At 34.5% G+C, this 11,989-nt stretch overlaps 1 protein-coding gene across 2 annotated transcripts; it reads left to right on the top strand.

Moving 5' to 3' along the window:
- Positions 1-259: 259 nt before the first annotated feature.
- Positions 260-8,379, top strand: LOC120088344 (Integrin-linked protein kinase family). 2 transcript variants are annotated; one of them, XM_039045568.2, is made up of 13 exons: positions 260-964; positions 1,603-1,677; positions 1,800-1,895; positions 2,625-2,710; positions 2,954-3,074; positions 3,715-3,794; positions 4,622-4,684; positions 5,553-5,677; positions 6,328-6,413; positions 7,181-7,302; positions 7,492-7,603; positions 7,731-7,829; positions 8,141-8,379. In XM_039045568.2, the coding sequence occupies exons 1-12, from the start codon at positions 644-646 to the stop codon at positions 7,827-7,829; spliced, it is 1,386 nt and encodes a 461-aa protein (XP_038901496.1). In that variant the 5' UTR covers positions 260-643; the 3' UTR covers positions 8,141-8,379. The 2 variants fall into 2 exon arrangements, with proteins under 2 accessions (XP_038901496.1, XP_038901497.1); XM_039045569.2 differs by lacking the exon at positions 8,141-8,379 and having other exon boundaries at positions 313-964; positions 7,731-8,119.
- The last annotated feature ends 3,610 nt before the right edge of the window (positions 8,380-11,989 follow it).

Raw genomic sequence — 11,989 nt, 5'->3', positions numbered from 1 at the left:
GTTTTTTATAATTGCAGGTGTGACAATCACATGCAAATAAAAAAAGAATCAAATTTTTTAGACAGAAGGTTTTTTTTTATCATGTTTAAAAAAAAAAAAAAAAGTAAAATGTAAAGACACTCGTCCAATTTTCAATTATTATTATTTTTTTTATATTAAAATTGCAGTTGTCTCTATCTATTATCGAATCTATATCCATCTGAAGCCTATTGTGATTCGTGAAACGTGATATAGTGAATTATAACCATCGAGGAAAGTTGGCTAACAGCGAAAGAAAACGAGATAAGTGAACTAAAAAAAGAAAAAAAAAAAGAGAGAAAAAGACAAAGGACAAATCATAAATCTGCAAAATTCTACTTTATACGGCCCGACTGAGTCGTAGTTGGGTGTTCATCGTTCGAAGTCGCCGTGTAAGCGACACTGTCCCCATCTCAACAGAATCGCCAGCCAAATATCTTAATTTCTTCACTTTCTTTATTCTCACTATCCTTCAGAATCTCCTCAATTTTGCGCATAAAGCTTTTTTGTTCGCTCAGAAAGAGGGAAAAGAATTCGATTCCATTTGTTGAAACGATTTTGGAGGAATGTAGTATTTCGATTTTGTCTGTTGTAGCACGTCTTTCGAGGTTCTGGCAATTTGTCCATGGATGCTAATGTACGAGCTCGTTTCACACTTGGCAAACAGTCCTCGCTCAAGCCAGAACGTGAAGGTTCGCCTGTGGTTACCGACGAACTCGATGATTCGATCGCGATTGATCCTAGGATTAAGCTTATGTACTTGGCCAACGATGGTGACTTGGATGGGATTAGGGAGCTACTGGATACGGGTACCGACGTGAATTTTCACGACACTGATGGCCGAACCTCTTTGCATGTTGCTGCTTGTCAGGGCCGGCCGGATGTCGTTGAGTTGCTACTCGAAAGAGGTGCGGAGGTCGACGTTCAGGACCAATGGGGCAGCACGGTGAGTTTTAGGATCCATGTCTATTTTTAAATTTTGGTTGATTATCTTTTGATATTTGGTTGAAGTTGAATCGATTTATGGTTTAGTTTCTTTATTTTTTCATTAGCGAAGTTGTTTATTGTTTTAATTAGTACTATTACTTCGGCCTCGTAACTGAACTAATACCTCTGGTGTTATGAAATGAGGTTAGCAGTGTCTTAGTTTCTGATTGGTTCTTTATCCACAGATGTTACATGCTTGAAACACGGTTGTTGAAAAATGAAATAAGGTGTCTGGAAACAGTCAGATTGGTATGTTGGTGGACATTGCATAATCGATTGGTCTAGTACCTACAATATAAATTTTCCTTTCCTTGCAAACGATGTAAAGAAGGGCGGAGATTTGAGCCATGACAAGTTTTTCTAGTGATAATGTAATGGACCGTAACTTCTAACAGCAGTCAATGCATGCTGTCAATTGAAGTTCTGTTCCACTTTTTAAGAGAAACAGTTTCATAGTTGGTTACCATCCCATTTACTCATGGTACCTATTATCCATTTTTCTGTTTATATTTAATATTCTGGGTTAAGAAATGTGAATGGTAGAAGAATTTGGAGTTCTAGAATCAGGAAATTTAGGATTTATTTTGTGTTTAATAGCCTCTTGCAGATGCCATATATTACAAGAATCATGATGTGATCAAACTCTTAGAGAAACATGGTGCAAAGCTACCGGTAAGAAACTGTACTCAGCACAGGTGATGTGCAATTGCTTTTCTTCTGTATGTGCTTCTCACCTTACTATGTTTTCATTCTACTTACAAGTTACTGGGAATATTCCCTCCTGTGTATCCCAGATGGCTCCAATGCTCGTGCAAAATGCTCGTGAAGTTCCAGAATATGAGATCAATCCAGATGAGCTTGATTTTTCTAAGAGTGTAAACATTACAAAAGTAAGCTTTTGCCTACTCCTTGCATTCACGCAATGCTATCAAATTTCTTTGATACATGTTCTATTTTATGATGTACTTTTTCTTTGTTTATTAATATAATAACAAATTCAACAGTTTAGGAAAAACGGAGGAAACTCTAAATGAATTAACTGTTTAAAAGTTCAGTTTAATATTAAAACTACTTTAAGGATTTTGAATTAGAAAGAACAAAAGAATTTCTATCACTTTTTCATTCCTTCAAATGCAAAATACAATTATAAAAAATCTATCTCCTGGTCTAAGCATGGTGGCAAAGCCTTGCTAAGATTAGAAAGCTTCCATGTTTAGATCTCAATTAAAACTACGTCAATATTATCTGGCTTATGATCCCTCATACTTTCGGTTGCAGCTTGAATTTTTCTGACATGGCCCTCCTTCAAGTTACCCTATCCAGCCTAGGATGTGACGAGTCGGCTATAGATCTTAACTAAACTATGGAACCAATTGTCAAACTTAGAAAAACTAAACACTTCTCGAAATCAATAAGTGGGTTGCACATTGAAGAAACCTATTACAGTTTGAAGAAAAAATTGAAGGATGTAGCCAATTTATTCTAATTCTCTCTTAATGTAGAACCTTGTTGATGTATACTTAGTAAAGTTGGGTGTGTATATATTTATATCAGAAACAAGAAATCAACTGACTTCACTTCTGCTTGTCCTCTGAATCCATTTAAATATAATTACACAGGGCACTTTCCGCAGTGCTTCATGGCGTGGAATTCAAGTTGCTGTGAAGACACTAGGCGAGGAAGTTTTCACTGATGAAGATAAAGTGTGGGTTTGATTTTCTGAATTCAGTATTTCTGTTTCTTATGTTTACTATGCTTCCGTTGACTCATCATATATATTAGAGGTGGACTGGATAATTCCCCACAATTTTTCTTGGGTTCCCTGCATATCAGATGATTGGAATTCCATCACAGATTTGGATAGCTCTTCAGCTTTTCCTTCTATTCTGTTAGATATGGAAACTTACTCTTTTGCTATCTATTTTATAGTAAAGTTCTAATGTAACAGGAAGGCATTTAGGGATGAACTTGCTTTACTTCAGAAGGTACGCCATCCTAATGTTGTCCAATTTCTGGGAGCTGTAACACAAAGTAGTCCAATGATGATTGTCACAGAGTATTTGCCCCAGGTCTGTCCTGTTGTCCAACTTTATTATATGAAGTTTGAGCACATTCATTATTTGGGGAACCATTCAATAGTTATTCACGTTCACTGTATTCCTTTAAACTTTGTCATTTGAAATGCTCAAGTGACCAGTCAAAATGGTGAAATAGATAGCTATTCATGAAATTTTAAGATTGCATGTTTCAGTTTTTGAATGCATTAATGTCATGATCTAGATGTATTCTATATGCGTTCCCTAATGATTTTGTTTACCACTGTATGTTCTCTTTCAAATTGTTTCTAAGAAAATCTGCTGAGCAGTATTTCTTTATAATACCATGTTGTAAGATTAAAGTGCGGCAGTGGCCTTGATATGTTAGAATTTTTCAATCTTGTATGAGTTGATGTCAACTTGAAATTAGTCTCAAGGTATAGTGAATCTGGAGAAAGAATTAATGCGTCTTATGGAATATTTGAGTAGGATAGAAGGTAACATTTCCATGCTGAAGTTTTTATTTCTTTATATCTTGGTGTCATATATTGAAGCTTTTTTATAGTTACTCTCTCAATGCCTTGTTTCAGTTTGAAACAATTTTTGCAGTGCCTTATACATTTCATATATCACTGGGTTGTTTTTTCTCACAAAAATTTATTTGTTTTTCCAGGGGGACCTTCATGCATTCTTGAAACGTAAAGGTTCCTTGAAGCTAGAAACAGTTGTAAAGTTTGCTCTTGACATTGCAAGGTCTATTCAGTTTTATGTCCCTTAAATTTGTTAGAAAGGGTTTTGATTTTCCGGTCTGGAAAATTGGAAATTAATCAATTACTAGAGTAAAAAACAATTGTGAAAAAGTATGATATGGGCTAGTTTTACATCTACTTCATATCACTAATGTTTGCCAAGAGCACATATTGATCCTAGCATTTAAGGTGAAAGAAGTTATTTTTACATAGTTCTGAAATTGGATTATCTTGTTCGTCACTCAGGATGGCTTAGTCATGAAAAAACACGTATAGCATCCTACATGGGATTTTGGATGAGATCAAGTTTTCATTAGAAACAGCCAAAGAAGTCGTTACCACTGATTTGGATATTGTTCTCAACCAAGAGAGAACTAAAAATTGCCCCTGATTAATGGAAAGAGCACATGAGATAGAAGGTGCACGTTAGGATTTACACCCAAGAGAATTATCTGCATAGCAAAAGATGACATTGGATAGACTGCATTTTGACTCGAGATTTTGTTTCTAATCAGTTCTAATTCTATACAAGTGTTGGATGAATTCTATATATTTTAGATTTCTTCTACCCAAACCATGTTAGAAAAGTTGATCGCAGATTGTTGCTCTAAGTTTCTACTATTCATGTAACTGTATTGTGCTGTCCATATTATGGTATATATGGCCATTTCATTTGTTGGTTGTTTGCTCCAGTATGTTACAATCTAACTATTCATGAGGTCTTATTCTTCTTGATTGGAGTTCATTTCTCTAAAGGCTCTTCTTTCATGGTCTTGGTTTTTTTTGGATGCCTTTATAATCTTACTAACATCATTGTAATATATTTTACAGGGGAATGAATTATTTGCACGAGCATAAACCTGAAGCAATAATCCATCGTGATCTTGAACCTTCGTATGTTCTTGTCTCTTCTCCCTTACCATTTCATCTTTAGAGATAGTTATATGAAAAACAAATTGTGAAATGGTTAGAGTAGATCATGTCAAGTGGATGTATGGTTGAGCTTAGTTTCTTACCTAAAAAAGAAGTGACAGAATCCAAATTAAAATTGCCATGCCAGGATTCCTTTCGTAAATTGGTATCCTTTTCAAAAGAAAAAAAAAAAATCTTTTTGCAAATAGCTTTTTCGAGATAGTGAAGAAAGGAAAGCTACGGGAGAAAGAGTATGAGCATCTTCTGGAATAGGCACTCTGTGGTTGCAAGCAACTACTTCCGATGATATCTAAGAATCACTAGTCTTTATGAAGCGATATTTGTCTGGATTAGTCTGGAACTATTGTACAGACTGATATGGTAATACACAACAATCCCTTCACAACCATATAGTGTTAATCTATTTATCAAAAGAAATACACTGCCAATCTACACGGACTGCAAACTTTGAACTCTTGAAGGTGACGATTTAGACTGTACGACTATAATTAATTGTAATTAACTCAAGTTGTCACATGCTGTTTTTGTTACCCTTTGGGATGTGTGTGTGTGTGTGGGGATGCCCTATCTCTCCTTCCTTTTGTAGCCCTCTTTTGAGAATGAAAAGTCTGTTTTTTATTTTTTATTTAAAAAAAAAACTATAATTAACTGTAATCAATAGATTGAAGTGCCCAATATTATTTTCGACTTAAGTTAGGCTTCTATTGGCTTTGGCATGAGTTGTAAGTTATCAAATGCTAAATAATAATATGGCATGAGATATAAGTTATCAATTGCTGAACAATTTGAACTTTGAAGGTTGCTTATTTGTTTATGAGTAAGACAACAGAAATGTGCTGCGGGATGATTCTGGGCACCTGAAAGTTGCAGACTTTGGAGTCAGCAAACTTCTACAATTTTCAAATAGGGTTAAAGAAGACAGACCTGTGGCTCTGACATGTCATGACACTTCATGTATGTTTATAATTTGGCTAAAATTAGTTTTTTTTCCCTTCCCCCTCCCAGAGGGATCGTGTTGAATGTTATAACATATGTATTGTGCTGATCATGGTCTAGATTAAAATATTGATATAAGGATTTTAAATTTATGGATATATCGATAAAATATCAATATCTAACAGATATTTCTGTAAATAAAAAAAATATAAAAAAATTGAATAAATAATTAAATTGCTTTTAGCTCCAAACTAAGCTATCCATGTTGTTATTAGTATTTATATTGATAGTGGGATTAATAGATACTTTTTTTATAGTTATTTGTAAAACATAACAGAAATATCAATTAATTCTCAATGTCGATGTCGAACCCTCTCTAATTTACAGATATATGGACAAATTTTTTACTCCTTACTCGTAGGAAAACTACTTTGGACCTATCCACCAGTAATGCTTTGGGTCACAGATGTCTAATTTCTAAGAAGTTCATGCTTAATTTTGGTCCAGGCCTTAGTTTGAACGATTCTTTCACTTTACTATAAGAAAATATAGAATGAAGATCCCTTGTGCAGTTGTCATGTATTTGGACAACAATCTATTCTTATATATGTATGCATGTATATATTCTCTGTAACCATTTATTGAAGTTGCTGGTTTCTCATGTACAGGGCGATATGCGGCACCTGAGGTTTATAAAAATGAAGAATATGATACAAAAGTGGATGTATTTTCATTTTCTTTGATCTTGCAAGAGGTGAAATTTCTCTAGATATCATTCTCCTATGTGTGCCAGTGTCCAACTTGTGGTCTAGTTCATGTTTTTCTTCGCCATGACTGTTTCTTATGGTTTTGTATGTGCACATATTGTCATGCATCGTCAATTATCCTCAGATGAACTAGTTTGAATGCACAAGTACTATCGTATTAGTTTTGCTCAAATACATTTTTCATACTAGTTGGCAAATATATGAGTGACTTCTATGTTCGCTGAGGAAAATAATTGCCGTTGCTGCAAGGCAATAGGTTTCAGTATAAATTTCCTATGCATGTCTAATTGTTAAACGGTACTTTCTATAGTCAGTCCTCATTGTTAGTTAATCATTTCCAGTTGATTAGTGAAGGGTTCTCCAAGTTAAGTTCATAGGCTATACTTGCTTTGCTTTCTTCTGAGCTTACTGATTTGTATTCACATGTCATCTAGATGAACATATGTATTTTTCAAAATTTATTTCTTTGATTGTTCCTTTTCCTTTTCCATGTCCCCCCACCCCCACAAACATTTGTAAATTAAATTAGGGGGTTGGTTATGCTTATGTCAATCAAAATGTTTATTTGGGATAATTTTTATCCACGAACTTGAGGTTTTCACCAGTTTTCTTTATTTTAATCGACTGAGTTACTGAAGTGTATATATGGGTACTGTGTTGAATAAAATTTTAGGCTTTTGGATTTATAATTCATAATATTGGTCCAGATGTGCTCTTGCTGATTACATTCTAATGTTTTATGGGATCAATGTAGATGATAGAAGGCAATCCACCTTTTCCAACAATGCCAGAAAATGAAGTACCGAAAGCTTATATAGCTAATGAACGCCCACCATTTATGGCTCCACCAAAGCGTTATGCACTCGGAATACAGGAGTAAAGTCCTCTTTTTCATTTTGATGCTATTTGCTTGCCTACTAGATTTCAGTAGACATATTTTCTTTTGTTTGCAAGTATCTTCTTAGTTAGAATATTTTTCTGGTTGGCTCATGACAAAGCATGCTAAAGTTCTTTTAATAATTGTCAAGTCAGTTGATCTTAATTTCTGCACTTCCTTATCTACAGGCTAATTCAGGAATGTTGGGATGAGAAGCCAAATAAAAGACCCACGTTTCGGCAAATAATAAGAAGGTTGGAGGACATTAACACTCGACTTGTGCAAACAAGAAGCTTGAAGGTACACTCTCTCTCTCTCTCACACACACACACACACACACACACACACAGCCATTTTGCTTCTCATCTTAAAGGAAATTTGAAAAGTAACCACAGACCATTTTTTGTCGCTTAAATCAAATTTACAGGTGAATCCATTCTGCAGTTGTTTCCAGAACCTGAAAGCCATATTTACAAGTGAAAGGACTAATCCAGGAAGCAGATCTTCGTACTCGGAAAGCAAATGAGTTAGTATTCTTTGAGATTCTCAGCCTTTTCCTTCTCTCTCTTCCACAAACATTATGATGTTTTGTTACTGAAACAGAATGTTTGAGGCATTTCTGTGTATATCTTTCGCTTATTATGCCTTTGAAATATTGCTCAAACAATTTTTGGCTTGTTCTGTTTTTCTTGGTTGGATGAGAGAGTTCTAAACTAAGCTGTGCCTTGACTTTGTATCTTCCCCATATGTCTGTTTCCTTGTTTCAATTGGACTATTCTTGTCAGTTGAATATTGCATTTATCTATTTCAGTTGAACCTCTTTTCTTTTTTCTACAGCATCCACAGAGGAGAAATATCCTTCATCTTTATAGTTGATATAATGATGCTACAGAAAGACCTGATAAATTGCAAATCAAGATTATGAAAGCATTGTGTAAGAGATGCATGATTTTGTAACTATTAGCAAATGATGTAAACCAAAACCAGGTAGTTCATATATGAAACAGTTCAAGTACTTATTCCTTTCTTGATAAAGTTGCTAAAACAGGTATAAATGCTACTTCTAGTTCCTTTTATGGATTTCTTTTTTTTTTTTTTTTTTTTCAAAATTCGAAACTAGGAAAAGATAACTAGGTCACATGTGATAATCATTCAGTTTTTGAAATTTGATTTTCGATCCTTTCTAAACAAATATGTGAATTATTAGCTTAATTTCAAAAACAAAAAAACAAGTTTGAGAATTTTTTTTTAGTTTTCAAAACCTGCCGAAAAAGTCACTGCATAACAAAAACACTCATAAGTATATGGCATAAATAGTGTATATAATTGTAATAAAAAAAAAAAAAAACATTTGGCTTTAAAAATTTGTTATTGTTTTTGAATTTTGGCGTATGAATTCAATTGTTTTCTTTAAGAAAAATACGGTAAAATAACAAGTACGACCATTAACAAATATTGAGTGAAACTTTAATTGTTGACAATTGAAAAGTCACGGGGCTATTGTCGTTTTCATTGTCAAATATTGAGGTCATTCTTTGGGGATAACTTCATTTCTCAGCTTAGACGCAGCTCATCTTGTCCCATAATTGAGATGAACTTCAACCATGAATAATATGAAGGAAAAATGGGAAGACCGTAAAAACTATTCTTATAGGGAAAAAGACGACACAAAAAAAAAAGAAGAAGAAGAAAGAAAGAAAGAAAAAAAAAGAAAGATGAACTATGCATATCCTTAAACTATTTCAACTTGAGCAGAATTAAAATGAATAATTTTTAAAGAATGTATATTTAAGTTAATACAAAAACAAACTATTTGGTTTAAATGGTCTTTCGACTCTCAAAATATTCATTTTAGTCTCTAGACTTAAAAAGATAACCATCATTTTGCCCCCTTAATTTTTAAAATGTTGATTTTGGTCTATGTATTTATATACAACATTTTAGGTCTCGTTTGGTAGCCATTTTGTTTTTGGTTTTTGTTTTTAAAATTAAGTCTATATCATCTACATTTCTTAGCATGGTTTGCATATTTCTTAAGTACAATGTGAATTCTTAGCCAAATTTCAAAAACAAAAACAATTTTTTGAAAACTACATTTTTTAATTCTAAAAAATTGGCTTGATTTTTTAAACCATTGGTTAAAAGTAGATACAAAGGAAGAAATTTATAATAGAAGTAGTGTCCATAGACTTAATTTTTAAAAACAAAAACAAAAATCAAAATGATTATCAAACGAAACATTAGTAATTGATATATTATACTTACCTAATATTCATTTGTCCAATACTCGTATCTACTGCATGTATTTCACATACGTGTTTATGCATACATGAAGTATGAACTATGAAGAAGACGCATTATCATTTGTGAAAAGCAAAATAAAGGCCAAAGACTAAAATGATTAATTATAAAAAAAAAATTCAAATGAATATTTTGAGAGTTCAAAGTATAGATACTCATTTGAAGTTCAAGAGAAGGAACTCATGTTGACAAAAAAAGAAAAAAAAAGTAAAGGTTATGACATAATCACCGTTGGGGTGTTGAGGTGTAAGAAATAAGATGGAAAGGCATCTTACAGGCAAAACACCACCTCGTGAGCATTCAATCATCATCCCTCCATGTGAGGATGAACCCAAAGGCCTGATGTTACCAAATTCGAAATACGATATATGACTGGCTGCTTATCAACTACTTGTTGGGTGGTTATACAACTCCACTCGTGAAGTAGCAGCCCAGGTTATGGGATATGATGAAGCAAAACCTTTGTGGGATGCTATTCAAGAATACTTTGGTATTCAGTCAAGATCACAAGAGGACTACTACAGATAAATGATGCAACAAACCTGAAAAGAGAGCATGAAGGTGGAAGATTATTGATGATGGAGCTAGCAATCCTCTGACCTCTGAGCTATAAAAGCTCACTCTAAAGGGTTGGTATTTCGGCCCACTACTATTATGGTTTGTGATGGAACAAAATTACCTATTCTTGCCTTCGGTACTTCTAATTTGCCTAGTAAAGGACTGTCTGTGGTTCTTAAAGATATATTGTACGTCTCTCTTATGAAAAAGAACTTGATTAGTGTTTCAAAAATAACTCGGGATATTGATGTGCTTGTTGAATTTCATGATGTACTTTGTTTTGTTAAGGCAAAGAAGTCTAAGGAAGTGTACTTAATAGGGAAGCTTGAACATAGTTTATTTCGTTTGGAAGCCGCCTCATTCAAAGCCTCGCCTAGACACACTGCAAATAAGGAAGCTGCTCGAGTGATTTACCTAAGAGAAGCTACTGACTTGAAGACTCCTACTCATCCAGCCCATCCTTTTGAAGATTTGACAAAGTCTAATTATTTTTTTTTTTGTACATAGGATATGTGGCACCAAATACTTGGCCATCCATCACCTAGAGTTTTAAGTCAAATTCCGAACTGCTGTAATATCTTTGTTAAAAGTAATGCAAAGGCTGATTTTTGTGAGACATGTAAATATGGTAAATCTCCTCAAAATCAAGGTATTGCTATATAGATTTCTTGCCCTTATAAATCTGTTCAAGGTGGCCGAGTAAAGTGGAAACATAGACATATAGTTGAAACTGGCCTTGCTCTTCAAGACCAAGCTCATATACCTTTACACTATTGGTGGGATGCTTTCCACAACCACTCATCTCATCAACATAATGCCTTCACCGGTTCTTGAAAACTAAAGCCCTTTAGTGTTCTCAAAGGGGAACAACTAGAATACAATCAATTGCACACCTTTGGGCCAGCCTGTTATCCATGTTTAAGGCCCTATCAACAACACAAATTTGACTTTCACACAGAGAAGTGTGTGTTTCTTGGCTGCAGTGATCACTACAAAGGTTATAAATGTCTTGCTTCTAGTTAGAAAATCTACATCTCTCGCCATGTGTGCTTCAATGAGACTGAATTCCCTTATACCACCCTATTCTTTACTCAACCTAATCACCACCCCAATGCTTCAGATACTATTCTGTCTTGGCTTCCCTTACCTTCCACTCTTCCTTTTACATCTACCTTCTCTCAGCACACTTCCTCCGGCTCCTTCTCAACACATTGTTGACCCAAAATTGGTGTCAAGATTAAGCATGATGTTGATGGTAACATTCACCGTTACAACGTTCGTCTTGTAGCTAAAGGGTATCTTGAAACTCCCGACATTGACAATGGTGAAACTTACAGCCTTGTTATTAAACCGACCGCTATTTGTTTAGTTCTGACTTTGGCCCTCACATGGAAAGGGCTTATTCCACAATTGGATGTTAGCAATGCTTTTTCTCTATGGTACTCTTAAAGAAGAGGTTTACACCTCTCAACCACAAGGCTACGTTTATCCTCAATTCCCTCACTGTTTGTCGTCTTCACAAGGCTCTTTATGGTATCAAACAAGCCCCTTAGGCCTGGTATGAGGAATTGCATTGTTTCTCCTTCGTGGCAACTTCACTTAGTCCAAGGCTGATTTGTCTCTCTTTATGAATCATTCTTCCAAAGGCTCACTTATTTTACCCACATCATTTTAACAGGTTCTTTGGCTCTTCTTCCTCCATATATTCATCAATTGCATTTGCATAGGACCTTTGCTATTAAGGATCTCGGTTGTCTTCATTTCTTTTTAGGCATTCAAGCTCACTTTACCAACACTAGCCTTATTTTGTCTCAAGCCAAGTGCTTT

The sequence above is a fragment of the Benincasa hispida genome, chromosome 10 (assembly GCF_027475165.1).
Source record: "Benincasa hispida cultivar pf3 chromosome 10, pf3_genome.v1.1, whole genome shotgun sequence".
Taxonomy (NCBI): Eukaryota; Viridiplantae; Streptophyta; class Magnoliopsida; order Cucurbitales; family Cucurbitaceae; genus Benincasa; species Benincasa hispida.
Note: the sequence above shows the minus strand (reverse complement) of the source record. Positions and strands in the feature narration are given on the sequence as shown.

What these genes read in the sequence shown, in the direction of transcription:
- LOC120088344 (XM_039045568.2), top strand. Translation starts at nt 644, where the DNA reads ATGGATGCTAATGTACGAGCTCGTTTCACACTTGGCAAACAGTCCTCG. An exon ending in GACATGTCATGACACTTCAT is followed by an intron (nt 5,678 to 6,327) that starts GTATGTTTATAA and finishes TCTCATGTACAG; the next exon opens with GGCGATATGCGGCACCTGAG. An exon ending in TGCAAACAAGAAGCTTGAAG is followed by an intron (nt 7,604 to 7,730) that starts GTACACTCTCTC and finishes TCAAATTTACAG; the next exon opens with GTGAATCCATTCTGCAGTTG.